Below are 27,120 nucleotides of genomic sequence, written 5' to 3' on the forward strand. Positions count from 1 at the left end.
CTTATTTTGCCGCCCTCGTAGAGGAATCAGTGCGGGGCCGTGGGCGGAGAAGAAACCGTCCGAGATGGACTTGAGCTTCCTGGACGTGATTCTCCGGACACGTGAAGGGTCTTCAGCGTTCGGCCTTCCCGTGGCTCCGTGTGAGTAGGAGATGCGTGCTTTGAAATCTTCAAGCGTCCTGGCAGTAGGTTTCTTCTGAGGCGGAGAGCTGCTTGCTGGTGCACGGAGCCTGGTGGCTTGGGGACCGGTGAACGGGGAATTGGCGGTTCAACAGAGCGCGGATAGAGATTCAAGGCCTCCTTTCTCTCCGCGTTGCTGTAGTGGCAGCGGGAGGGGGTGGCCGATGGTGGGAGGCTGCGGTGCGATGCCGGGAGGAGAAGCGATGCCGCGTCCTTGCGGACTGAAACGCTAAGTTGTTTGGTTGGTTTTCCCTCTCTGCTGTGTTCGGTAGCGAGCGATAAGAAGTCAACCCTCCCGGAGTCCTCCCGTCTGGGGATGGAACGGAAGCGAGAACAGCGAGCTCGGGAGCTTGGTCGAAGCGAGGCGAGAACCGTCCGTCTGGGAGCCGAGCAGCCGTCGCTGACACGGAGATAAGTGTCGGGTCTGGAAATCTCTCGGCTTACGGCCCACTCGGCTCCAGGAAGGGAAGTCACGTTTGCTTAGACAGCGAGTCCGAGCGGAGGTTCCCGAGGTGCTTCCTTGGTGGTGGGAGAAACAGGGCTCCCGTTTGTCAGGGGGGCTGGTTTCTGTGGAACACGGTGTCCTTCTCAGCAGACGCTTGGCTGGAGGAAGAAGACGCAAGGTGGTAAGGTTTCTGGCTGCCTCTCATGGGTTTCTCTCTTGTTGCTCTCTCGTATTGGCCAATACGTTCTGTCTGTCTGTTTCTGTCTGTGTCTTTGTCCTTGCTCTGCTTCTGCCGTGTCCTTGTACAGCACACGTGCAGGCATTCCAGGTGAGCATCTCCACGGGTTAAGGGCTCAGGAGCCAACGGGAATTGTGCAGGTAAGCCAGTCGCGCAAGGGAGAGCGGTGGTGCGTCATGGCTGACTGACTCAGTGTTCTTGTAGAGGGCCCGATACAGAGGGCAGAGGGGGGAAAAGGGCTAAAGGATAGAATGCCCACAGCCACAGACCTTCGTGAGTGAGAGCTCACGCTGGGCTTATTTTGCCGCCCTTGTAGAGGAATCAGTGCGGGGCCGTGGGCGGAGAAGAAACCGTCCGAAATGGACTTGAGCTTCCTGGACGTGATTCTCCGGACACGTGAAGGGTCTTCAGCGTTCGGCCTTCCCGTGGCTCCGTGTGAGTAGGAGATGCGTGCTTTGAAATCTTCAAGCGTCCTGGCAGTAGGTTTCTTCTGAGGCGGAGAGCTGCTTGCTGGTGCACGGAGCCTGGTGGCTTGGGGACCGGTGAACGGGGAATTGGCGGTTCAACAGAGCGCGGATAGAGATTCAAGGCCTCCTTTCTCTCCGCGTTGCTGTAGTGGCAGCGGGAGGGGGTGGCCGATGGTGGGAGGCTGCGGTGCGATGGTGGGAGGAGAAGCGATGCCGCGTCCTTGCGGACTGAAACGCTAAGTTGTTTGGTTGGTTTTCCCTCTCTGCTGTGTTCGGTAGCGAGCGATAAGAAGTCAACCCTCCCGGAGTCCTCCCGTCTGGGGATGGAACGGAAACGAGAACAGCGAGCTCGGGAGCTTGGTCGAAGCGAGGCGAGAACCGTCCGTCTGGGAGCCGAGCAGCCGTCGCTGACACGGAGATAAGTGTCGGGTCTGGAAATCTCTCGGCTTACGGCCCACTCGGCTCCAGGAAGGGAAGTCACGTTTGCTTAGACAGCGAGTCCGAGCGGAGGTTCCCGAGGTGCTTCCTTGGTGGTGGGAGAAACAGGGCTCCCGTTTGTCAGGGGGGCTGGTTTCTGTGGAACACGGTGTCCTTCTCAGCAGACGCTTGGCTGGAGGAAGAAGACGCAAGGTGGTAAGGTTTCTGGCTGCCTCTCATGGGTTTCTCTCTTGTTGCTCTCTCGTATTGGCCAATACGTTCTGTCTGTCTGTTTCTGTCTGTGTCTTTGTCCTTGCTCTGCTTCTGCCGTGTCCTTGTACAGCACACGTGCAGGCATTCCAGGTGAGCATCTCCACGGGTTAAGGGCTCAGGAGCCAACGGGAATTGTGCAGGTAAGCCAGTCGCGCAAGGGAGAGCGGTGGTGCGTCATGGCTGACTGACTCAGTGTTCTTGTAGAGGGCCCGATACAGAGGGCAGAGGGGGGGAAAAGGGCTAAAGGATAGAATGCCCACAGCCACAGACCTTCGTGAGTGAGAGCTCACGCTGGGCTTATTTTGCCGCCCTTGTAGAGGAATCAGTGCGGGGCCGTGGGCGGAGAAGAAACCGTCCGAAATGGACTTGAGCTTCCTGGACGTGATTCTCCGGACACGTGAAGGGTCTTCAGCGTTCGGCCTTCCCGTGGCTCCGTGTGAGTAGGAGATGCGTGCTTTGAAATCTTCAAGCGTCCTGGCAGTAGGTTTCTTCTGAGGCGGAGAGCTGCTTGCTGGTGCACGGAGCCTGGTGGCTTGGGGACCGGTGAACGGGGAATTGGCGGTTCAACAGAGCGCGGATAGAGATTCAAGGCCTCCTTTCTCTCCGCGTTGCTGTAGTGGCAGCGGGAGGGGGTGGCCGATGGTGGGAGGCTGCGGTGCGATGCCGGGAGGAGAAGCGATGCCGCGTCCTTGCGGACTGAAACGCTAAGTTGTTTGGTTGGTTTTCCCTCTCTGCTGTGTTCGGTAGCGAGCGATAAGAAGTCAACCCTCCCGGAGTCCTCCCGTCTGGGGATGGAACGGAAACGAGAACAGCGAGCTCGGGAGCTTGGTCGAAGCGAGGCGAGAACCGTCCGTCTGGGAGCCGAGCAGCCGTCGCTGACACGGAGATAAGTGTCGGGTCTGGAAATCTCTCGGCTTACGGCCCACTCGGCTCCAGGAAGGGAAGTCACGTTTGCTTAGACAGCGAGTCCGAGCGGAGGTTCCCGAGGTGCTTCCTTGGTGGTGGGAGAAACAGGGCTCCCGTTTGTCAGGGGGGCTGGTTTCTGTGGAACACGGTGTCCTTCTCAGCAGACGCTTGGCTGGAGGAAGAAGACGCAAGGTGGTAAGGTTTCTGGCTGCCTCTCATGGGTTTCTCTCTTGTTGCTCTCTCGTATTGGCCAATACGTTCTGTCTGTCTGTTTCTGTCTGTGTCTTTGTCCTTGCTCTGCTTCTGCCGTGTCCTTGTACAGCACACGTGCAGGCATTCCAGGTGAGCATCTCCACGGGTTAAGGGCTCAGGAGCCAACGGGAATTGTGCAGGTAAGCCAGTCGCGCAAGGGAGAGCGGTGGTGCGTCATGGCTGACTGACTCAGTGTTCTTGTAGAGGGCCCGATACAGAGGGCAGAGGGGGGAAAAGGGCTAAAGGATAGAATGCCCACAGCCACAGACCTTCGTGAGTGAGAGCTCACGCTGGGCTTATTTTGCCGCCCTTGTAGAGGAATCAGTGCGGGGCCGTGGGCGGAGAAGAAACCGTCCGAAATGGACTTGAGCTTCCTGGACGTGATTCTCCGGACACGTGAAGGGTCTTCAGCGTTCGGCCTTCCCGTGGCTCCGTGTGAGTAGGAGATGCGTGCTTTGAAATCTTCAAGCGTCCTGGCAGTAGGTTTCTTCTGAGGCGGAGAGCTGCTTGCTGGTGCACGGAGCCTGGTGGCTTGGGGACCGGTGAACGGGGAATTGGCGGTTCAACAGAGCGCGGATAGAGATTCAAGGCCTCCTTTCTCTCCGCGTTGCTGTAGTGGCAGCGGGAGGGGGTGGCCGATGGTGGGAGGCTGCGGTGCGATGGTGGGAGGAGAAGCGATGCCGCGTCCTTGCGGACTGAAACGCTAAGTTGTTTGGTTGGTTTTCCCTCTCTGCTGTGTTCGGTAGCGAGCGATAAGAAGTCAACCCTCCCGGAGTCCTCCCGTCTGGGGATGGAACGGAAACGAGAACAGCGAGCTCGGGAGCTTGGTCGAAGCGAGGCGAGAACCGTCCGTCTGGGAGCCGAGCAGCCGTCGCTGACACGGAGATAAGTGTCGGGTCTGGAAATCTCTCGGCTTACGGCCCACTCGGCTCCAGGAAGGGAAGTCACGTTTGCTTAGACAGCGAGTCCGAGCGGAGGTTCCCGAGGTGCTTCCTTGGTGGTGGGAGAAACAGGGCTCCCGTTTGTCAGGGGGGCTGGTTTCTGTGGAACACGGTGTCCTTCTCAGCAGACGCTTGGCTGGAGGAAGAAGACGCAAGGTGGTAAGGTTTCTGGCTGCCTCTCATGGGTTTCTCTCTTGTTGCTCTCTCGTATTGGCCAATACGTTCTGTCTGTCTGTTTCTGTCTGTGTCTTTGTCCTTGCTCTGCTTCTGCCGTGTCCTTGTACAGCACACGTGCAGGCATTCCAGGTGAGCATCTCCACGGGTTAAGGGCTCAGGAGCCAACGGGAATTGTGCAGGTAAGCCAGTCGCGCAAGGGAGAGCGGTGGTGCGTCATGGCTGACTGACTCAGTGTTCTTGTAGAGGGCCCGATACAGAGGGCAGAGGGGGGAAAAGGGCTAAAGGATAGAATGCCCACAGCCACAGACCTTCGTGAGTGAGAGCTCACGCTGGGCTTATTTTGCCGCCCTTGTAGAGGAATCAGTGCGGGGCCGTGGGCGGAGAAGAAACCGTCCGAAATGGACTTGAGCTTCCTGGACGTGATTCTCCGGACACGTGAAGGGTCTTCAGCGTTCGGCCTTCCCGTGGCTCCGTGTGAGTAGGAGATGCGTGCTTTGAAATCTTCAAGCGTCCTGGCAGTAGGTTTCTTCTGAGGCGGAGAGCTGCTTGCTGGTGCACGGAGCCTGGTGGCTTGGGGACCGGTGAACGGGGAATTGGCGGTTCAACAGAGCGCGGATAGAGATTCAAGGCCTCCTTTCTCTCCGCGTTGCTGTAGTGGCAGCGGGAGGGGGTGGCCGATGGTGGGAGGCTGCGGTGCGATGGTGGGAGGAGAAGCGATGCCGCGTCCTTGCGGACTGAAACGCTAAGTTGTTTGGTTGGTTTTCCCTCTCTGCTGTGTTCGGTAGCGAGCGATAAGAAGTCAACCCTCCCGGAGTCCTCCCGTCTGGGGATGGAACGGAAGCGAGAACAGCGAGCTCGGGAGCTTGGTCGAAGCGAGGCGAGAACCGTCCGTCTGGGAGCCGAGCAGCCGTCGCTGACACGGAGATAAGTGTCGGGTCTGGAAATCTCTCGGCTTACGGCCCACTCGGCTCCAGGAAGGGAAGTCACGTTTGCTTAGACAGCGAGTCCGAGCGGAGGTTCCCGAGGTGCTTCCTTGGTGGTGGGAGAAACAGGGCTCCCGTTTGTCAGGGGGGCTGGTTTCTGTGGAACACGGTGTCCTTCTCAGCAGACGCTTGGCTGGAGGAAGAAGACGCAAGGTGGTAAGGTTTCTGGCTGCCTCTCATGGGTTTCTCTCTTGTTGCTCTCTCGTATTGGCCAATACGTTCTGTCTGTCTGTTTCTGTCTGTGTCTTTGTCCTTGCTCTGCTTCTGCCGTGTCCTTGTACAGCACACGTGCAGGCATTCCAGGTGAGCATCTCCACGGGTTAAGGGCTCAGGAGCCAACGGGAATTGTGCAGGTAAGCCAGTCGCGCAAGGGAGAGCGGTGGTGCGTCATGGCTGACTGACTCAGTGTTCTTGTAGAGGGCCCGATACAGAGGGCAGAGGGGGGAAAAGGGCTAAAGGATAGAATGCCCACAGCCACAGACCTTCGTGAGTGAGAGCTCACGCTGGGCTTATTTTGCCGCCCTTGTAGAGGAATCAGTGGGGGGCCGTGGGCGGAGAAGAAACCGTCCGAAATGGACTTGAGCTTCCTGGACGTGATTCTCCGGACACGTGAAGGGTCTTCAGCGTTCGGCCTTCCCGTGGCTCCGTGTGAGTAGGAGATGCGTGCTTTGAAATCTTCAAGCGTCCTGGCAGTAGGTTTCTTCTGAGGCGGAGAGCTGCTTGCTGGTGCACGGAGCCTGGTGGCTTGGGGACCGGTGAACGGGGAATTGGCGGTTCAACAGAGCGCGGATAGAGATTCAAGGCCTCCTTTCTCTCCGCGTTGCTGTAGTGGCAGCGGGAGGGGGTGGCCGATGGTGGGAGGCTGCGGTGCGATGCCGGGAGGAGAAGCGATGCCGCGTCCTTGCGGACTGAAACGCTAAGTTGTTTGGTTGGTTTTCCCTCTCTGCTGTGTTCGGTAGCGAGCGATAAGAAGTCAACCCTCCCGGAGTCCTCCCGTCTGGGGATGGAACGGAAACGAGAACAGCGAGCTCGGGAGCTTGGTCGAAGCGAGGCGAGAACCGTCCGTCTGGGAGCCGAGCAGCCGTCGCTGACACGGAGATAAGTGTCGGGTCTGGAAATCTCTCGGCTTACGGCCCACTCGGCTCCAGGAAGGGAAGTCACGTTTGCTTAGACAGCGAGTCCGAGCGGAGGTTCCCGAGGTGCTTCCTTGGTGGTGGGAGAAACAGGGCTCCCGTTTGTCAGGGGGGCTGGTTTCTGTGGAACACGGTGTCCTTCTCAGCAGACGCTTGGCTGGAGGAAGAAGACGCAAGGTGGTAAGGTTTCTGGCTGCCTCTCATGGGTTTCTCTCTTGTTGCTCTCTCGTATTGGCCAATACGTTCTGTCTGTCTGTTTCTGTCTGTGTCTTTGTCCTTGCTCTGCTTCTGCCGTGTCCTTGTACAGCACACGTGCAGGCATTCCAGGTGAGCATCTCCACGGGTTAAGGGCTCAGGAGCCAACGGGAATTGTGCAGGTAAGCCAGTCGCGCAAGGGAGAGCGGTGGTGCGTCATGGCTGACTGACTCAGTGTTCTTGTAGAGGGCCCGATACAGAGGGCAGAGGGGGGAAAAGGGCTAAAGGATAGAATGCCCACAGCCACAGACCTTCGTGAGTGAGAGCTCACGCTGGGCTTATTTTGCCGCCCTTGTAGAGGAATCAGTGCGGGGCCGTGGGCGGAGAAGAAACCGTCCGAAATGGACTTGAGCTTCCTGGACGTGATTCTCCGGACACGTGAAGGGTCTTCAGCGTTCGGCCTTCCCGTGGCTCCGTGTGAGTAGGAGATGCGTGCTTTGAAATCTTCAAGCGTCCTGGCAGTAGGTTTCTTCTGAGGCGGAGAGCTGCTTGCTGGTGCACGGAGCCTGGTGGCTTGGGGACCGGTGAACGGGGAATTGGCGGTTCAACAGAGCGCGGATAGAGATTCAAGGCCTCCTTTCTCTCCGCGTTGCTGTAGTGGCAGCGGGAGGGGGTGGCCGATGGTGGGAGGCTGCGGTGCGATGGTGGGAGGAGAAGCGATGCCGCGTCCTTGCGGACTGAAACGCTAAGTTGTTTGGTTGGTTTTCCCTCTCTGCTGTGTTCGGTAGCGAGCGATAAGAAGTCAACCCTCCCGGAGTCCTCCCGTCTGGGGATGGAACGGAAACGAGAACAGCGAGCTCGGGAGCTTGGTCGAAGCGAGGCGAGAACCGTCCGTCTGGGAGCCGAGCAGCCGTCGCTGACACGGAGATAAGTGTCGGGTCTGGAAATCTCTCGGCTTACGGCCCACTCGGCTCCAGGAAGGGAAGTCACGTTTGCTTAGACAGCGAGTCCGAGCGGAGGTTCCCGAGGTGCTTCCTTGGTGGTGGGAGAAACAGGGCTCCCGTTTGTCAGGGGGGCTGGTTTCTGTGGAACACGGTGTCCTTCTCAGCAGACGCTTGGCTGGAGGAAGAAGACGCAAGGTGGTAAGGTTTCTGGCTGCCTCTCATGGGTTTCTCTCTTGTTGCTCTCTCGTATTGGCCAATACGTTCTGTCTGTCTGTTTCTGTCTGTGTCTTTGTCCTTGCTCTGCTTCTGCCGTGTCCTTGTACAGCACACGTGCAGGCATTCCAGGTGAGCATCTCCACGGGTTAAGGGCTCAGGAGCCAACGGGAATTGTGCAGGTAAGCCAGTCGCGCAAGGGAGAGCGGTGGTGCGTCATGGCTGACTGACTCAGTGTTCTTGTAGAGGGCCCGATACAGAGGGCAGAGGGGGGAAAAGGGCTAAAGGATAGAATGCCCACAGCCACAGACCTTCGTGAGTGAGAGCTCACGCTGGGCTTATTTTGCCGCCCTTGTAGAGGAATCAGTGCGGGGCCGTGGGCGGAGAAGAAACCGTCCGAAATGGACTTGAGCTTCCTGGACGTGATTCTCCGGACACGTGAAGGGTCTTCAGCGTTCGGCCTTCCCGTGGCTCCGTGTGAGTAGGAGATGCGTGCTTTGAAATCTTCAAGCGTCCTGGCAGTAGGTTTCTTCTGAGGCGGAGAGCTGCTTGCTGGTGCACGGAGCCTGGTGGCTTGGGGACCGGTGAACGGGGAATTGGCGGTTCAACAGAGCGCGGATAGAGATTCAAGGCCTCCTTTCTCTCCGCGTTGCTGTAGTGGCAGCGGGAGGGGGTGGCCGATGGTGGGAGGCTGCGGTGCGATGCCGGGAGGAGAAGCGATGCCGCGTCCTTGCGGACTGAAACGCTAAGTTGTTTGGTTGGTTTTCCCTCTCTGCTGTGTTCGGTAGCGAGCGATAAGAAGTCAACCCTCCCGGAGTCCTCCCGTCTGGGGATGGAACGGAAACGAGAACAGCGAGCTCGGGAGCTTGGTCGAAGCGAGGCGAGAACCGTCCGTCTGGGAGCCGAGCAGCCGTCGCTGACACGGAGATAAGTGTCGGGTCTGGAAATCTCTCGGCTTACGGCCCACTCGGCTCCAGGAAGGGAAGTCACGTTTGCTTAGACAGCGAGTCCGAGCGGAGGTTCCCGAGGTGCTTCCTTGGTGGTGGGAGAAACAGGGCTCCCGTTTGTCAGGGGGGCTGGTTTCTGTGGAACACGGTGTCCTTCTCAGCAGACGCTTGGCTGGAGGAAGAAGACGCAAGGTGGTAAGGTTTCTGGCTGCCTCTCATGGGTTTCTCTCTTGTTGCTCTCTCGTATTGGCCAATACGTTCTGTCTGTCTGTTTCTGTCTGTGTCTTTGTCCTTGCTCTGCTTCTGCCGTGTCCTTGTACAGCACACGTGCAGGCATTCCAGGTGAGCATCTCCACGGGTTAAGGGCTCAGGAGCCAACGGGAATTGTGCAGGTAAGCCAGTCGCGCAAGGGAGAGCGGTGGTGCGTCATGGCTGACTGACTCAGTGTTCTTGTAGAGGGCCCGATACAGAGGGCAGAGGGGGGAAAAGGGCTAAAGGATAGAATGCCCACAGCCACAGACCTTCGTGAGTGAGAGCTCACGCTGGGCTTATTTTGCCGCCCTTGTAGAGGAATCAGTGCGGGGCCGTGGGCGGAGAAGAAACCGTCCGAGATGGACTTGAGCTTCCTGGACGTGATTCTCCGGACACGTGAAGGGTCTTCAGCGTTCGGCCTTCCCGTGGCTCCGTGTGAGTAGGAGATGCGTGCTTTGAAATCTTCAAGCGTCCTGGCAGTAGGTTTCTTCTGAGGCGGAGAGCTTCTTGCTGGTGCACGGAGCCTGGTGGCTTGGGGACCGGTGAACGGGGAATTGGCGGTTCAACAGAGCGCGGATAGAGATTCAAGGCCTCCTTTCTCTCCGCGTTCCTGTAGTGGCAGCGGGAGGGGGTGGCCGATGGTGGGAGGCTGCGGTGCGATGGTGGGAGGAGAAGCGATGCCGCGTCCTTGCGGACTGAAACGCTAAGTTGTTTGGTTGGTTTTCCCTCTCTGCTGTGTTCGGTAGCGAGCGATAAGAAGTCAACCCTCCCGGAGTCCTCCCGGCCGGGTGATGCAACGGAAACGAGAACAGCGAGCTCGGGAGCTTGGTCGAAGCGAGGCGAGAACCGTCCGTCTGGGAGCCGAGCAGCCGTCGCTGACACGGAGATAAGTGTCGGGTCTGGAAATCTCTCGGCTTACGGCCCACTCGGCTCCAGGAAGGGAAGTCACGTTTGCTTAGACAGCGAGTCCGAGCGGAGGTTCCCGAGGTGCTTCCTTGGTGGTGGGAGAAACAGGGCTCCCGTTTGTCAGGGGGGCTGGTTTCTGTGGAACACGGTGTCCTTCTCAGCAGACGCTTGGCTGGAGGAAGAAGACGCAAGGTGGTAAGGTTTCTGGCTGCCTCTCATGGGTTTCTCTCTTGTTGCTCTCTCGTATTGGCCAATACGTTCTGTCTGTCTGTTTCTGTCTGTGTCTTTGTCCTTGCTCTGCTTCTGCCGTGTCCTTGTACAGCACACGTGCAGGCATTCCAGGTGAGCATCTCCACGGGTTAAGGGCTCAGGAGCCAACGGGAATTGTGCAGGTAAGCCAGTCGCGCAAGGGAGAGCGGTGGTGCGTCATGGCTGACTGACTCAGAGTTCTTGTAGAGGGCCCGATGCAGAGGGGGGAAAGGGCTAAAGGATAGAATGCCCACAGCCACAGACCTTAGTGAGTGAGAGCTCACGCTGGGCTTATTTTGCCGCCCTTGTAGAGGAATCAGTGCGGGGCCGTGGGCGGAGAAGAAACCGTCCGAAATGGACTTGAGCTTCCTGGACGTGATTCTCCGGACACGTGAAGGGTCTTCAGCGTTTGGCCTTCCCGTGGCTCTGTGTGAGTAGGAGATGCGTGCTTTGAAATCTTCAAGCGTCCTGGCAGTAGGTTTCTTCTGAGGCGGAGAGCTTCTTGCTGGTGCACGGAGCCTGGTGGCTTGGGGACCGGTGAACGGGGAATTGGCGGTTCAACAGAGCGCGGATAGAGATTCAAGGCCTCCTTTCTCTCCGCGTTCCTGTAGTGGCAGCGGGAGGGGGTGGCCGATGGTGGGAGGCTGCGGTGCGATGGTGGGAGGAGAAGCGATGCCGCGTCCTTGCGGACTGAAACGCTAAGTTGTTTGGTTGGTTTTCCCTCTCTGCTGTGTTCGGTAGCGAGCGATAAGAAGTCAACCCTCCCGGAGTCCTCCCGGCCGGGTGATGCAACGGAAACGAGAACAGCGAGCTCGGGAGCTTGGTCGAAGCGAGGCGAGAACCGTCCGTCTGGGAGCCGAGCAGCCGTCGCTGACACGGAGATAAGTGTCGGGTCTGGAAATCTCTCGGCTTACGGCCCACTCGGCTCCAGGAAGGGAAGTCACGTTTGCTTAGACAGCGAGTCCGAGCGGAGGTTCCCGAGGTGCTTCCTTGGTGGTGGGAGAAACAGGGCTCCCGTTTGTCAGGGGGGCTGGTTTCTGTGGAACACGGTGTCCTTCTCAGCAGACGCTTGGCTGGAGGAAGAAGACGCAAGGTGGTAAGGTTTCTGGCTGCCTCTCATGGGTTTCTCTCTTGTTGCTCTCTCGTATTGGCCAATACGTTCTGTCTGTCTGTTTCTGTCTGTGTCTTTGTCCTTGCCCTGCTTCTGCCGTGTCCTTGTACAGCACACGTGCAGGCATTCCAGGTGAGCATCTCCCAAATTTTAGGGAATATCCACTGCCACCACCCAAGTAGTCCAAGAAAACTAGGGATGAGATCACTTGGGAAACCTCCTCCTTAAAACCTCAGGGGTACCTCAAGCTCTTTGTCCCCTCCAAGCTTGAAAAAGAAAAGAGAAAAACAAGCTGCAGTCTGTGGTAGCTGACTCCCAGTCAGTCAGACAGACAGAGAGCTTACAGATAAAACTAGGACACCAAAATAAACCTATAGCAGCTTAATTAGAAAAGAAAACAAACTTTTTATTATCAAAACAATACTACCGTTGCAAGTATAGTTAAGGTGGCTAGATGGTAAGGGCTACCAATTTGTATACTCAGAGGCTGTGTCTACACTGGCCAGTTATTCCGGAAAATCAGCCGCTTTTCCGGAATAACTTGCCAGCTGTCTACACTGGCCGCTTGCTTTTCTGGAAAAGCACTGACGATCTCATGTAAGATTGTCAGTGTTCTTGCGGAAGTACTATGCTGCTCCCGTTCGGGCAAAAGTTCTTTTGCGCAAAAGGGCCAGTATAGATAGCTCAGCTTTGTTTTCCGCAAAAAAGCCCCGATCGCCAAAATGGCGATCGGGGCTTTTTTGCGGAAAAGCACGTCTAGATTGGCACGGACACTTTTCCGCAAAAAGTGCTTTTGTGGAAAAGTGTCCGTGCCGATCTAGACGCTCTTTTCCGAAAATGCTTTTAACAGAAAACTTTTCCATTAAAACCATTTCCGGAAAATCATGCTGGTCTAGACGTAGCCAGAGACAATTCCGTGGGTTAGAAAGCTTCATTACAAAAGAGAAAAAAAAACTTTTAACATCAATTTGAAATTGCCGAACCATAAAACTATTAAAAACCTGATAGATTAATTAAACTTTGCCCTACTTACATATTGTGAAAAGACTTTTCTTAGAGTGAGACGGCCTCACAGATCCCTGTTACCTGGAAGAACCCACTCTGCCTCAGACAGAGGAGGAAAAAGTTAAAAATTCCTTTGTTCCCAGTTTGAAATCCCTACCTGCATTGTTATTGGCTGACCAAATATCTGGCTAGGATACCCCCTTAACCATGAGGGCTGACCAGCAGCCTGGTGGCTATGACAGGGAGAGTAGGAATGAGTGTTATGCTTTTGGGATCTGCATTTGGACCACTGCTATTAAACGTCTCACAAATGTTCTTGAAAAATGAGAGACTAAAGGGATAAATAGTGACTAAATCAAAGTAGGGATGTTAAATGCAGTTAATTGACTAGTTGAGTAGTCTATGGAATTTCCATCGACTGCTCAACTAGTCGATAGGCACTTCCCCATTCCTCCTTTGAAAAGTACAAGAGCACAGCAGGGACTCTTGTGCATTTCAAAGTAATGGAGCTTGGGTTCGGCTGGGGACTCTGAGTCCCCCACTGACCCCAGGCTCCATGCCGTGCTGCATGCCATGAGGAGCCCTGGGTCATGCCGTGTGGAACCTGGGGCTAGCTGGGGAAATGCCACGCAGAGCTGGGGATCAGCTGGGGAGTTCTCAGCTGACCCCGGGTTCCATGACTGCCCCTTTAAACGCGTGGAGGTGGCTTTTCAAAGGGGCAGCTGCCGCACAGCTGATCTCCAGCTCAGCCATGCAGTGCTGCCACTTAGAAAGCGGGGGCGGGGGGGAAGGAGTACTCCTATCTCATAGAGGCAGCAACGTGGGGGGAATCGACTAGCTGACTAGTCAACAGACTACCCCCATAAGCAAATGCTTATGGGATAGTTGACTCGTCTTTAACATCCCTAATCCAAAGCTGGTAGGAACGAGTTAAAAAGGGATCTCACAAAACTGGACGTTTGGGCAACACAAGGGCATATGAATCCATGTTAGCCAACACAACAGAAAAAAGAGAGGAAGCGGTATGTGAGGTGTGTTTGCATTCTTACTGGCTTGGACTCGAGTGCATGGAAGATGAGCGGGTCTCTTGGTATAATCCTGATGTCAGCGGGGAGCTACAGCCAACCGACCCATCGGTGTTCAGTCCGTGTCTTGTAGCGGAACAGCCATGTTATAGAAAGGGTTGGAGAGGGAGGCAGGTACTGGACAGTCTCATGCAGTTGTAGCATTTTTGGCAGTGATAGTTCTTCCATGGGTTATTTGCTGTTCTTGCAGAGGCCTGCTGTAGGCAATCGGAGCCACTCTGGAGATCCAGCTAGATGAGCATCTGCCTGAAGTGAGTCTGAGTCACCTGTTGTTCCTATTGACAGTGGAGCTGAGGAGCTCTCTCATGAGGGTGTAGGAGCTGGTGTATGTTTTGTGAAATTATCTTCAGCCAGTGTCTGTGCAGCGAGGTGCCTCCTTGCGAGCAGAGAGATGCTTGTGATTTCCATGGGACGGATCCTGGGGAAGCCAGAGCTCTGCCTGTGGCTGGTAATTGTCTGGGATTGTCCTTTCCTCTCCGTAAGTAGCTGCACGTGGGTCGCCGTCCTTCAAATACAACGATGTGGAGGAAGGGAGGGACGATAAACTACAGAGCATCTGTCTGTGTAATCACTGGACATCATCACATTGTTCTCCAGTTGCTTGCTCAATCATCACGTCCCTCAGAGGACCAGAGTATTCTGGGTAGGGTGTGAGTATAGTGGACTGAGGGTGTGGTGAGGTGGAGATGGTCGTAGTTTCTTATAAATTATGAGCATTTTAGGACCTGGATAGGCCAGAGAGGAATAAAGAAGGGGTCTCCAGTGACCAGCAGTTAGGTGATGCACATGTTTATGTCTGTGTTTTGACCACTAGTGGTGGTCGAGTTTACAAGTCTCCTCTCGTTCTCTTTTCAGTTCTCAGTGGCATTGGATTCATGAAAGAATGGCTGACTTGTGGCAGAGACTAAAGCCTTGAGCCCATCACTAGGGCTGGAAGCCAGCTAGCGCAATGTAAACTAAGAGCAAATGGAAATTTGCAGTTTTCCCTCAGTACTTATGTCAGAATAAGCTAAGTGTGTAACGTAGACATTATTCCAAATAACTTTAAAAGATTCAAGGTATAACTACTTTGAAATAGAACATCCAAACTACAGGGAAGCCTTGAAATCAGTCGGAGTCAGGCTCCCCTAATGTTGACGTACTACATTGATTTAGAGCCGTGGTCCCCAACACGGTGCCCGTGGGCGCCATGGCGCCCGCGGGGGCATTTCAATGCGCCCGCCAGGTGCTCGGGGCTGGCCTGGCCCCGGGCACATGGTGCACGGGCGCTTGCGGGGGGAGCGCACTTGGCGGGGGGAGTGTCGGGCGCACGGCACTCGGCGGGGGGGAGTGCCGGGCGCACGGCACTCGGCGGGGGCGGGTGCCGGGCGCACGGCACTCGGCGGGGGGGGGAGCGCCGGCCCCGGGCGCGCGGCCCTTGGAGGGGGCCCTGCCCCCAGGCGCGCAGCTGGGGGGGCCCGCCCCCGGGCGCGTGGCAAGGGGGGGCCCGCCCCCGGGCATGCGGCAAGGGGGGGCCCGCCCCCGGGCGTGCTAGTGTCCCCGCCCCCTGGCGCCCGGCGGGCAAATGGCCACGCCCCTTGGTGCCCGACAACCTCAAAAGGTTGGGGTCCACTGATTTAGAGTCTCAGGAAGCACTGGGGAGTCATTACTTTGAATGACTCTGGGGAGTAGTTATTTCTAAATAAGAACAGCCGAGCATATATACTGAAGACATTTCAAAATAACAATTTCTAAATGAGGGTTATTCCTCATCACAAACAGGAGTCATTAGCCTGTTATTTCATAACTCCTAACTGCCTAGTGTAAAAATGCCACAACAGAGCAACAGTGATACTCGATGGCCACTTTTGGCAATGCATGCACAATTCTGTAATGCAGCAACTCTGACACTCGGGGTGTGTCTAGACTACAGGGATTGTTTGAAAAATGTGTACCTGCGTCTAGACGGCCGCCGCGTTCTGTCGACAGTAAATCAACAGAATGCAGCGGTTTGTCGACAGCGGTAAATCTCGTGTCACATTACCGAATTGGAGGGAAGCAGCCAGATCGCTGCTGCACCCCTAGGTGGGGGTGTTGGCCCCAGAAATTGGTATAAAAGGGAGCCATGTGGGGTATTGAATGGGAGCTTATTGTTTGCTGATCTTATGCACGCTATTTATGTGAGTGTATAATGTCTGTGTGTGTAGGTAGGAATCTGTAATCTGTGTGGAAGCTGAATATTTCTCTGAATGTGGTTAAGCATTGCTATGGACAGGCTGATTAGCCAGGCCCTGTAGGACAATGGCACTTGATGGGCCAAGGACACACCCAAAGAATGGGGGCTGTCACCTGAGAGCAGCCAGCAGGAAACACGGAGATTGGCCTCTGACCAGGTGACCTGCTGCATATAAGAAGGAGCCAGGAAGGAGGTATAAAGAGGCCATGTGGTCGATGCCATTTGGTTCTCAGCTCAGCACTTCATCCCAGAGGCAGCAGTGCAGGGATCGAAGAGCCCGGAAGACCTGTGAACCCATCCTGATCTTAGGATGCGCAATAAGAACTTTTAAACCAGCAGCTGTAACATCTCTGCTAGAGCCTGCATCGAGGGCTGGGAGATTCGGTGCATGTAACGTACTATTCTTTAACAACCTTACTCTCATGCTTTTCTTTATTGTAATAATAATAAACCTTTAGATATAGATTCTAAAGGATTGGCCCAGCGTAATTTGTGGGTAAGGTCCAGAGGGTAAATTGACCAGGGATCTGTGGCTGGTTTTTTGGAACCGGACAGAACTTGTTCGGGGTAGGTGGGATTGGGTGCTAGGACCCCCCCACCTGTGTATAGGCCCGGGGCCATCTGGGGCACGGATATTGCTGGGGTGTCGGAGGGGTTTTGCTCAGGAGGCTTCAGGCAGGTTGCTGAAGCGCTCTGTGGGACTGGTTTGTGGCCTGTTTGGAGAGGTCACCAGTCTGGGGGCTGTAAGGAGCCCCGGATTTGAGCAATTCGCCCTGAGTGGACGCCCTCAGCTATGCCCAGACACGGCCCGGTCCGTCACATCTCGTTTTAGGTTTTATGAGGAATAACACTATTTTTGACAGAGATCTGTCAAAAAAAGGGAAGTGTGGACGCGGGGAAGATTTTTTTGTCGAAAATAAAGGCTTCCGGGTAGAAGCCCTGGTGGACACTCCTGCCAGACCTTTCATCTCTATTGTTCCTGCCCAGACAACTTTGGGCACCGGGGAGGGAACATCAGGTGAGTGCTGTGAGGGTCCAACACACACAGGGCAGGGGAGACGGGAGCAAAGTGGATGGTGCAGTACTGTGACATGTCATGCTGATCACATCCTGGGGGGAGGGGGGCACACACATGGCCGACCTCAGGGAGGGCCGTCCTTCCCCTGCACCCGCATGGCTGCAAGGAACCACCTGCTCCTACAGACACTGATGCCAGGTACAGGCAGGGGTTTGGGACCCTGGGAATTGCCACACAGCTTCAGGCCTCTTAGCAACCTGCGGGAACCCCAACTGTGGCCTGGCACTTGTCTGTGCTGCTTGGCCATGGGGTGGGGGGAGGGAGGGCAGGATGGCAGCCTGCACACTGTCTGGGCTTCAGGGAGGCCGTGGCTGCTGTTCAGTGTTGCTGAGACCACATGAGCATCTGCTGATCCTAGAGGACAGGCACTGATTGCTGAGGAGGACATGCCGTCTCTCAGGGAAAGTGTGAGCATGCATGACTGATGACTTTTCCCTCTTGTCCTCCACATCCAGACCAGCTGTCCAGGAGGGTGGGGGGCCACACCTCTCCCACCTCCCAGATGGCTGCAGGAAACCCATCGGCACTGGTGCACGTATTTGGACCTGGTGCGCCAGCACATCTCGGCCCTGCAAGGGATGCAGGAGACATTTAATCAGAGGATGCAGGCAGAGTGGCGTAGTCGCTTGCTGGACGAGTTTGTGCAGCAGCTATGGGAGAAAAATCCAATAACTCCAATTGTGTCTAAGGGGGGACTGTGCAGGAAATCAAAACTCTCTAAAAGAAAACTGCTGTAAGGGTTAAAAGTTTTCCAGGCCTCTCTCCCTGTAACAGAGAGAAATCATCTTAACTCTAATCAAGACCCTTACAATGCCTATCTCAAGTTCATGGAGACTCCTAGTCTGTCACAAATAGTCATGTAAACTCTTATCTTTGTCACAGTTTGCCTTGTAGACTCCTCACTCAGGTTCTCATGTGCCTTTGTACTGTAAACTTACTTCTAGCACTTCTGGTGTGAACAGAAATGTCTCAGAGTACTTCTGCTGAGACTGTTTTCTTTAACATATCAAAATCAACAACTAAACTGTCTGAACACACTGTATAAAGGATTCCTGTAACTCTCTCTCAGGGCTGCTGCTGCTGCTCTCACTCTGGTAGCTGTCAGCCTGCATGCATAATAAAATTTTCCTTTTGGATTTCTCTCCTGCCTCGCTGCTTTGACCTCCAGCCTCGGACCCTTCTGGGGACTCTGTACCCCAGGGGAGTGAGATTTCCCCAACACAGCGCACTGCTATCCGGGAGGCCACAGCCTTCCCCGGTCCTGTGTCTGTTCCTGCTCCTTCTGCTCAGCCTGCCCTCCCCTCCACCGCCTCCCCCACCCCTCCCTTCACCCCCTGCCATCCCAGACTCAGGTACAGCCATACCTCCTGCCCAGCCCCAGCCTGCATGCACAGCCATCTCCAAGCAGGTCTCCGCAGCCAAGGTGGCAGGGGCTCGTCATCCAGGTGGCACCCTCAGCCCTGAGCCTCCCTCCTCCCTTCCAGGTTGACATCCCCCTTCCCACGTGTGAGAGTCAGTAAGGGAAGCACTTTACTTTGTTAACAAACAATTTATTTTTGGGACTGGTTTGTGGCCTGTTTGGGAAGGTCACCAGTCTGGGGACTGTAAGGAGCCCCTAGTTTGAGCAATTTGCCCAGAGCGGACGCCGTCAGCTGTGCCCAGACCCGGCCCGGTCCGTCACAACCTGTCTCTGTTCTCAGTGTGAATGTGGGGCCGGGAGGGGCTTTGGACGGGGGGGGAGGGGGGGGGAAGGCACTGGAGGCATGGGACAATCCCACATTTGGAAGGCCCTGGGGAAACTCATTGGGCTCCTTGGGAGAATCGCTCCCTCAGGGCTTCCCGAATGTGCAATCCCAGCTGGTGGGCTTGCCGGATGGCAGCTGTCCGGGGCTGCTCAAAGTGCCTCCCCTCCACAGCAGCCCGTGTCCCCCATGCTGGGAGGAAGGCCTCCTCTTTTCTCTCCACTAGGTTGTGCAGCACATAGCATGCAGCAACCACATAAGGGATGTTGTGTTCCCCCGTGTCCAGCCGAACGAGAAGGCATATAAACCTGCCCTTCAGACGGCCAAAGGCGCACTCCACCTCCAAGCGAGCCCGATTCAGGCGGGAGTTAAAGAGGTCCCTGCTCGCATCCAGGTGTCCAGTGAATGGCTTCATGAGCCAGGATATAAGGGGGTTCGCTGCATCAGCCACAATGCACGTAGGCATCTGCACATCCCCGAATGCATAGTTTCGCTCCGGAAAGAATGACCCAGCCTGCAGGCTGCGGTACAGGTATGAGTTCCGGAAGATGCGGGCATCGTGTGCCCGGCCTGACCACCCGACGCAAATGTCTGTGAATTCTCCCCAATGGTCGACTAGGGCCTGCAGCACCATAGAAAAGTAGCCCTTTCTGTTAATATACTGGGCTGCTCTATGGGGCGGGGTGCGGATCGGGATGCGTGTCCCGTCGAGTGCTCCATCGCAGTCCAGAAATCCTAGCCCTGAAAATCCGGCCATGATGGTATCCAGGACTCCGAGGCGGACAGTCCCGTAAAGCAGCTCTGAATTGATGGCCGTCACCAACTGCAGAAAGGGACAAATAGAAACATACAGAACAAGATATTAGAGGAGTTGCATGAGCCGATGAAAGGTACTTCCCCACCCCTCCCCTCCCAGACCCCAGGAAGCCCCCCCCCCCCCACCATGGCAGGGTGAAGCCAGGAGGTCTTCTAACTTCTACCGCTGCCACCCCATTCCCTCTGCCCGGTCCTGACTGCCCCCCTTATCTGTCCCCCCCCCATGGACTGTCCCCAGAGAGTGACTTACCTCCATCAAGACGGCCCCAACAGTAGATCTCCCCACGCCAAACTGGTGTCCCACGGAGCAGTAGCTGTCGGGGGTGCCAGCTTCCAGAGGGCAATAGCGACCCACTTCTCCAGGGGGGATGGCGGGCCACAAGAGGGTGTCCTGGCATTGTAGGGCAGGGCGAGCCAGGCACACAGCTCCTAGAAGGTAGACTTACGCATAAAGAAGTTTCAGAGCCAAGCCTCGTGGTCCCACTGCTCCATAACAAGCCGGTCTCACCAGTCTGAACTGGTGTCCAGACTCCAACTCGCCTCTGCAGGAATAAGTTCGGCGGAAAGGGCAGTGGGGCTGCAGCCTGAGTAAGGGGCTCAAAGCTGGGCTCTGAATCCAGCTCTGCCACAAACATCATGATGGTCTCATGAAGATGCAGCAGAACTTCCAGCATCACAGTGTGGAGCCATCGCCTGCCCGGGGCAGCTCAGGCTCCATGGCCAAAAACACAGTGAAAAGCAGAAAAAAAACCCTGAAAATAAACTGCTGTGGTGTCCGAGGAAGCAGGGCAACCAGAGCAAGCACTGCAACAGCTTTGCTTTCCCTCCAGGAGGAAGACAAGCCAGAAGCAGGAGCAGAGCAGCGGCTTTCCGGGGATCCCTTTAAGCATGCATCTCTGCAAAGGGCATGCAGCAGCACCTGGAAATAAAGGCTACCCCCATGCCCTGCCAGAAGCACTTCCGGCTGCCTTTTTTTTTTTTTTGAAAGAGCATCCGGCAGTCTGGACGCTCTTTTTTGAAAAAGCTCATTGATTATTTTGCTCTGCATCATGCTATCTAAAAGCTTTTTCAACAGCGGCTTTTTTGAAAAATACTTTAGAACAAGCCTGTGTTGAAAAAGGCGTGTAGTCTAGACGCACCGTCAGCGGCCATTTGCTGATCGACAGGCACAAATCTCTAAGGGTGTGTCTCTACTACAAAGTTAATTCGAACTAACAGCCGTTAGTTGGAATTAACTTTAATAGCGGCTATACATACAAACCGCTAGTTCGAATTTAAATCGAACTAGCGGAGCGCTTAATTCAAACAAGGTAAACCTCGTTCTACGAGGAATAATACCTAGTTTGAATTAAGCAGTTTGAATTAAGGGCTGTGTAGCCCCTTAATTCGAACTAGTTGGAGGCTAGCCCTTCCCAGATTTCCCTGGTGGCCACTCTGGGCCAAACCAGGGAAACTTTTCTTCTCCCCTCCTGGCCCCGGAGCCCTCTGCCTCTTCCCAGGACCAGGCTGGCGGCTCCCAGGAGCCTGTCTGGGGCCATAAGAGGCGGGCGCCCGCCTGGTCTAGTGCGGAGATCGTGGACCTCATCAAGGTTTGGGGGGAGGCCTCCAACATCCACAACCTCCACACTAGGCACAGGAATGTGGCCATCTAGGGCAGGATAGCTGTCAGCCTGGCCACCAAAGGTCACATGCGAACCCAGGAGCAGGTTTTCATGAAAATCAAGTTGGTCCAGTGAGATTCCTGGCCCTGAGCCCTGAGCTTAGAACATAAGAACAGCCGTACTGGGTCAGACCAAAGGTCCATCTAGCCAAGTAGCCTGTCTGCCAACAGGGGCCAGCACCAGGTACCCGGAGGGGATGGACCTAAGACAATGACCAAGCGATTTGTCTCGTGCCATCCATCTCCAGCCTTCCACAAACAGAGGCCAGGGACACCGTTTCTACTCCCTGGCTAATACCACTCCATGGACCCAACCTCCATGAATTTATCTAACTTCTCGTTAAACTCTGTTATAGTTCTAGCCTTCACAGCCTCCTGCGGCAAGGAGTTCCACAGGTTGACTATGTGCTATGAGAAGAAGAACTTTTGCTTATTAGTTTTAAACCTGCTGTTCATTCATTTCATTTGGTGTCCTCTAGTCCTTCTATTATGAGAACTAATGAAGAACTTGTCTTTATTCACCCTCTCCACACCACTCATGATTTTATAGACCTCTATCATATCCCCCTCAGTCTCCTCTTTTCTAAGCTGAAAAGTCCCAGTCTCTTTAGCCTCTCTTCATATGGGACCAGTTCCAAACCCCTGATCATTGTAGTTGCCCTTTTCTGAACCCTTTCCAAGGCCAAAATATCTTTTTGAGGTGAGGAGATCACATCTGTACACAGTACTGAAGATATGGTGTACCATAGTTTTATACTTCCCCTCCTCCTCCTCTCTTGGCTTCCCCCTTCCAGCTCCCTCCTCCCAGGTTTCCACCTCCCCTCTCCCACCCTCTCTCTTCCCCTCTCCCACCACCTTTTCCCAGTTTCCCCAGAGGTTAATCCCCACCCCTCAGTTTTCAAAAATAGAAACTCTCTTTATTTAACAGCCCACGTGTCATTTATTTTTTACATCAGGAAGGGGGACTAGGGAGGGGTAAGTGGAAGGAGGTGAGGGAGGAATGGGGCACGAGCCCCCGATGGGGAGAACTGGGGTGGCTCTGCGGGCTCCTCGGGATGGAAGCTCTCCTGCAGGGCCTCCTGGATCCCCCCAATTGATCCCCTTGGATGGCAGCCTGCGGCAAGTGCAGCCGGGCTGATGGCCGAGTGCTGTGATGTGCCGAGTGCGGGCACTCAGGGCACTGCAAGACAGGACTGCTTTGCTGTCCCTCATCGAGGTAAACAAGCAAGCGGGGAACCCTGAGAACTGTCTGTCCGGGGTGGGGGTCGGGTTCCTTTAAGCACAGCCCTCGGCTAGCCGGAGGCAGCAGCTCCACACTCTAAGTCCTAACCTGATGCCCTACAGGCACTCATTCTGGCCAGCCTTAACTTCGATTCAGGGTCCACTCAATGTGGACATGCTATTTTGAATTAGCAAAATGCTAATTCAAATTAGTTAATTCTAATTAAGCTAATTAATTCGAATTAGTGCATCTAGACTTAAAAACTAATTCTAAGTTAGTTCCAATTAGTGCTGTAGTGTAGCCATACCCTAAGGGTGTGTCTACACTGTGCCGTTTTTCTGGAATAAGGGACGTTATTCTGGCAGAACAACAATAGCATCCACACAGCAATTGCATTATTTCAAAAGAAAATTGAAACAACGGAGGGCTTATTCCTCATGGAATGAGGTTTACCAGTGTCGGAAAAATGCCTCTTCTGAAAAAGCTTTTTCAGCAGCGGGTGAGCGAGTGGGCGCTCCACTGCCGCTATGTCAAAATAGCGCCTCATTCTAAAGTTAGTCCTGTCCAGTGCATCCTGGGGCGCTAAATCGAGATAGAGCGTCCACACTACCGGGAAGCCTCAAAATTAGTCTGCGATAAGCTCCCCTAATGTGGATGTGCTATTTCCAAAATCAGCTTTTCCAGAAGATATCTTCCAGAATAGCTTTTTCTGAAGGAAACTTGCAGTGTAGACGTACCCTTAGGGTACGTTTACACTGCAGGCTTATTTCGAAAAGCACTTAGCTATTTCAAACTAAAGCGTCCACACTGATTGGATGCAGAATTGCATTTAAGGCCACGCAGAACCACTTCAGGCAGGGCATCGGGTCAGCAATTACTGCTGGGAGCTGCTGCTTGAGGCTATCTGAGACCCTTTCGCCTGGGCAGGGCAGGCCAGTGGGCCCAAGTCCCACCCACCCTGGGAGCAGCCAAACAGCCAACATAGACACCCCAGGGATGGAGCTGGCTCCCACATTAGGAAGGCAGGAGAAGGGACCCACTGAAGGCAGGAAGACAGACAAAATTAAGTATTGGGGGAGGCAGTGGGGTCTAGAGGAGATGGGAGGAGGGAGCCTGAAAGGAAGCGGTGGCCAGTGCCGAACCTCACATCATCAAAGTTCTCACAGGTTGCCATTTGCCCATCATATTGGCTCTGGGGGGGCATGGTGGGTTTCATGTTGTATCAGGTGGCCTGGCACTACAACAGGGAACGACCCCCCCCGCTTCATCTTGAGAATGAGGCAGTGTGTATCCTCTCTGGCACCAGCCAAGTAATGTTTCCTACACTCTGCATATACTCCGGTTCAAACATCCCCTTCACTACATCTAAAGTAGCATTTCAGCACCCAGTAGCTACATACGCCCTGAGAACCCCCCCTTTCTGGGGGCAAGGTTTTCCTTTTAGAAACCTGAAATAGGATGACTGTAGCCTCACCTGGTCACAGAGTTTGAGTCTGTGGAGAATAGTATTTGTTAGGAGAACAGATGATAAATGCTTCAGCATGAGCAGCTCTTGCCGCCGCTAATGTAGAAATGAAGTAAAGGGAGTCTGCGGCCTATGAGTCTGCATTTATACCTTCCTTTGGCCTGCAAGGCATGCTGGGATATTGAGGGGCGGAGCTTATGGTAGCATTTAAGCTGGGCATCTAGGCCCAGGGAGTCATTCAGCTTTGGGTTGCTCTGAGGAGGTGTAGCTAGGCACTCCTACGATCATGGTGAGTGTTGATATAGGGTAACGCCGGGCTGTATTTTTGGGTAAAGTACCATTCTTCTGTTCTCATTTTTGTAATGTGATTTAATTGCATTTTATGTTATTTGTAGCGTATTTAATTCACGTGGGAAGATGATACGGGGAATTGTTTCCGATCGCCGTTCTGCAAAACACACATCATTAGCATCGATAGGATTTCTATAGTGTCTGCTGCAGAAGCATAGCAGTTTTCTGGCTGGGTTAGGCAGGGGCTGCTCTGAGACTACTCTAATGTGTAATGCAAGTTCTCTCTGCTAACTTCAGCTCTATTTTTTTTCCTTTTCTTTCACGTTCAGTTATCTAAAGCCCCACGAGTAGAACGAATCAATCAGGTTTGTAGGTGGGTTTTATTTGCATTTGCGAGTATCATCCAATTTTGTACGGATCGGTGTCATCATTTTCAAGAAGCGTGAATATTTTTATGCGTTTTTCTCGTAGCGCCATAGGTCCGTGAGTCCTCCACTACCGAGGGGAACGTGACGTCGAGAGGGGAAACGCCCATCAAATCATCCTAGTTAAGTATCTGCCGAAGGGTTTGACGACGACGAAGCGTTCCTGCGGTCGCGTCTTCTCGTTTTTGTACAGGAGCTCTCTAAACAGTGACCGTCGCTAACGGGAGTAAGAAAGGCATGCGGGTAGGAAAGGCGTGCGGGTGGAAGGTCATTGTACAAAGGGACCGTGCATTTCCTCTGGAGGAAAGGGCATTTCTGGGCCAGTGACCCATCTGTAGCTAGAGATGCTCCACTCTCTGTTTCCTGCGTGTTACACTGCACTGGGCTCGCATAATCGGTCACCGCTACTTTCTTCTTTCATCCTCTTCCGGGTGTCTGTTTTCTGCAGAGCACGAGAGCATCTTAGTTAACGATGGGCTACTGTGGCAGCGAGAGAGGGAGGACGAGCAGGAGCATGTAGAAGCGTAGCCATTTTCCATGTCCTCAAAAGCAATCGAGGGGGAAGGGGTGCGGCAGCGGGGCACGGGTAGTCTACTTTGTAGGAGAAATGTCTTTTGTTAACGAAGCGGTAGGCGGTCGATGTTTGCTCGTGGACAAGGAAGGTACCGGATGCGGATGCCGGTCGTCACGTTCCACAGAGGATCGTGACCATTCGTTCATTCGTCCGGGAAGACGTCACAGACCGAGGGCCATCGCTCCCGTACGTCAAAGGAAAAGAAGACCTTGAGAGCAGGAGGGGACGTCAAAGTTAAGCGTCTTTCCGAGAGTCGGACGGTCAGAAGGATTCGTGAGGCTGAGGTTCATTGTTTAGGAACGGAAGTCCTGTCACACGTGGCTATTGTCAAGAGGGATGGGGGGCGGGGGGGTCGTTTCTCCCGAGAGAGCGATGCGCATGTTGTAGTAAAAACTAAGCGTGCTTTTTCCCCTCCGTTGCTTAAGCTCGAAACAGCACGTATCATTTAGGTGATTGCGCATGTCTTAGAAGCTGCTAAACTTTCTGCCAGGGAACTGAGTAAATTTGCAGCGACCGATCACGTTGCGACACGCTGACCGGAAGGAATGTGAAATCTATAAAAGTTTCAGCTCAGGCGATGCTCAAGGTCGACCTTGCTTTGAGCACCGAGCTCCTCGGCCGAACTTGTTTGCAAACAATAAAATAGAGTTGGACCCGGCCTGAAAGCGTGACTCTCTTCATGAGGCAAATTGAACTAGCCTGCAGGGGACAAAACTAGCAATTTATGCAACAATGTCACTAGAGATGCACTGGGTTTGCACGAGCGGTCACCGCTATTTCTGTCTTTGGTTCTATACGCAGTTGTGGTTTTCTGAAGCGGACGCGAGCGTCCTAGTTAGCGAGAGGCCCCAGCGGGGCGGGAAAGTGGAGAGCTACGTTCAGGAAGCGAGTTGCGTCTTTGTCACGGATACGTACGCGTCAGTGGTCTTTCGGGCATCGGATCGGTTATTTTAGCAAACGGAGAGCGATAACTTAGCATCGTCGCTTTTAGCGATAACGCGGCATTTGTTGTTGACGTGCCACAGGAGGATTCGAGCACAGAGCCGAGGGAACGAGGCATGGCAAGTCCATCCCGTTCGGTCCACGCGGTTTGCAGCAACGGAGACGCAAGCGGAAGCGGCATAACCGGCGGCATCCGTGAGGTAAGTGTTAAGTTAGAGCTTTGAGCGCAGCCTCGACCAAGGGACCGTGGCCTTTGCCGCATTAGGCGAGGTGGGCTAATTGCGAAAGGGTCCTCGGCCAATTACATAAATTAACTCGGATGCTGTTTTTCCAGGCACGTCGTCGCTTCTAAGGCGGCGTGCCGTCGTTGGGCCGTTAGCAAGGTCGTCGTCACGTACGATCAAACGTGTCGCATTTTGTCATTTTCTTCGAACGGATCGCGGACGTGCGATGTAGGCGTAGAGATGCATCGGTATTATCGGAAGCATAAGAATAACGGCAACGAGGACCGTGCGGAACGTGCGTGGCGGGGGGTGAGCGTCGCGATACTAGCTTGGCGAGGGGTCTCATGATGTGCGATTGTCGATGTAGTTAATTAAGGGTTTGTGGAGGAATGGGACAGAGTCATGTTGAAATAGATGCCATTTACATAAAATGTAACTGGCTTACAATAGTCTTTAGCGCATAGGCCATTTGTCACGTTAAGTTTTTGTCATCGTCGTAGGTTCTGCATCCAGAAGATATCTAATTTGGAGCACCGGCGATGTAGTTGGCGAGCGGAAGAATTTTTTCCCTCACGGAAGTGGATTCGATTTCACATTTGCGAGTTAAGTATGGCCATCGATCGGGGTGTTTGTTTGTCGTGCGCTGTCTGCGTTTCACTTGGGAAACGCGGTTCACCGGGCACACGTCACTGGGGAAATTCACGTGTGTTTTTTGGAAGCGAAGGTTTGCATTTGTCGTACGTGCCTTAACCGTGAGAATTGGTTTTCATTTCCACAGGAAGCGTTCCCCGTCGGTGCGATGTGAAGATTTCGCCACGACCGGAGAAGAGTTTGGCGTGTGTTTGTCGGTTTGGAAGATGAAGAGTTTGCATAGGATTCTTTCAGATTTGCAAGTTAAGTACGGTCCCGATCAGGGTTTTGTTTGTTGTGCGCGCTCTGCGTTTCGCTCGGGAAACGTGGTTCACCGGGTGCATGTCACTGGGGAAATTCACATATATAATGTAGCACGTGTGTTTTGGAAGCAAAAGTTTGCGTTTGTTATACGTGCCTTAACTGTGAGAATTGTTTTTCATTTCAATAGGAAGCGTTCTCCATCGTCGTGATCTGAAGATTTCTCTGTGAATGGAGAAGAGTTCCATGTGACTGCC

At 54.2% G+C, this 27,120-nt stretch overlaps 1 protein-coding gene across 9 annotated transcripts; it reads left to right on the forward strand.

Moving 5' to 3' along the window:
* The first annotated feature begins 5,825 nt into the window (after window positions 1–5,825).
* On the forward strand, window positions 5,826–17,686 carry LOC142825866 (uncharacterized). 9 transcript variants are annotated; one of them, XR_012900210.1, is made up of 6 exons: window positions 5,826–9,397; window positions 9,709–10,547; window positions 10,859–13,569; window positions 13,669–13,796; window positions 14,174–16,551; window positions 17,067–17,673. XR_012900210.1 is itself a non-coding variant. In XM_075918008.1 (6 exons), exons 2-5 carry the CDS (start codon window positions 10,472–10,474, stop codon window positions 14,195–14,197), a joined length of 648 nt encoding a protein of 215 aa, XP_075774123.1. In that variant the 5' UTR covers window positions 5,826–9,397; window positions 9,709–10,471; the 3' UTR covers window positions 14,198–16,551; window positions 17,067–17,686. The 9 variants fall into 9 exon arrangements, 2 of the variants coding, with proteins under 2 accessions (XP_075774123.1, XP_075774125.1); XR_012900208.1 differs by having other exon boundaries at window positions 13,669–13,766; window positions 17,067–17,671; XR_012900211.1 differs by having other exon boundaries at window positions 10,859–11,213; window positions 13,509–13,569; window positions 13,669–16,551; window positions 17,067–17,657.
* Window positions 17,687–27,120: the final 9,434 nt, after the last annotated feature.

The sequence above is a fragment of the Pelodiscus sinensis genome, unplaced genomic scaffold, assembly GCF_049634645.1.
Source record: "Pelodiscus sinensis isolate JC-2024 unplaced genomic scaffold, ASM4963464v1 ctg233, whole genome shotgun sequence".
NCBI lineage: Eukaryota > Metazoa > Chordata > Testudines > Trionychidae > Pelodiscus > Pelodiscus sinensis.

Coding starts and splice junctions, on each gene's coding strand:
- LOC142825866 (XM_075918008.1), top strand. CDS start 10,472: ATGGACTTGAGCTTCCTGGACGTGATTCTCCGGACACGTGAAGGGTCT. Junction 10,548..10,858: donor TGGCCTTCCCGTGGCTCTGT/GTGAGTAGGAGA, acceptor TGTGTTCGGTAG/CGAGCGATAAGAAGTCAACC. Junction 11,214..13,603: donor GAGGAAGAAGACGCAAGGTG/GTAAGGTTTCTG, acceptor TCCTATTGACAG/TGGAGCTGAGGAGCTCTCTC.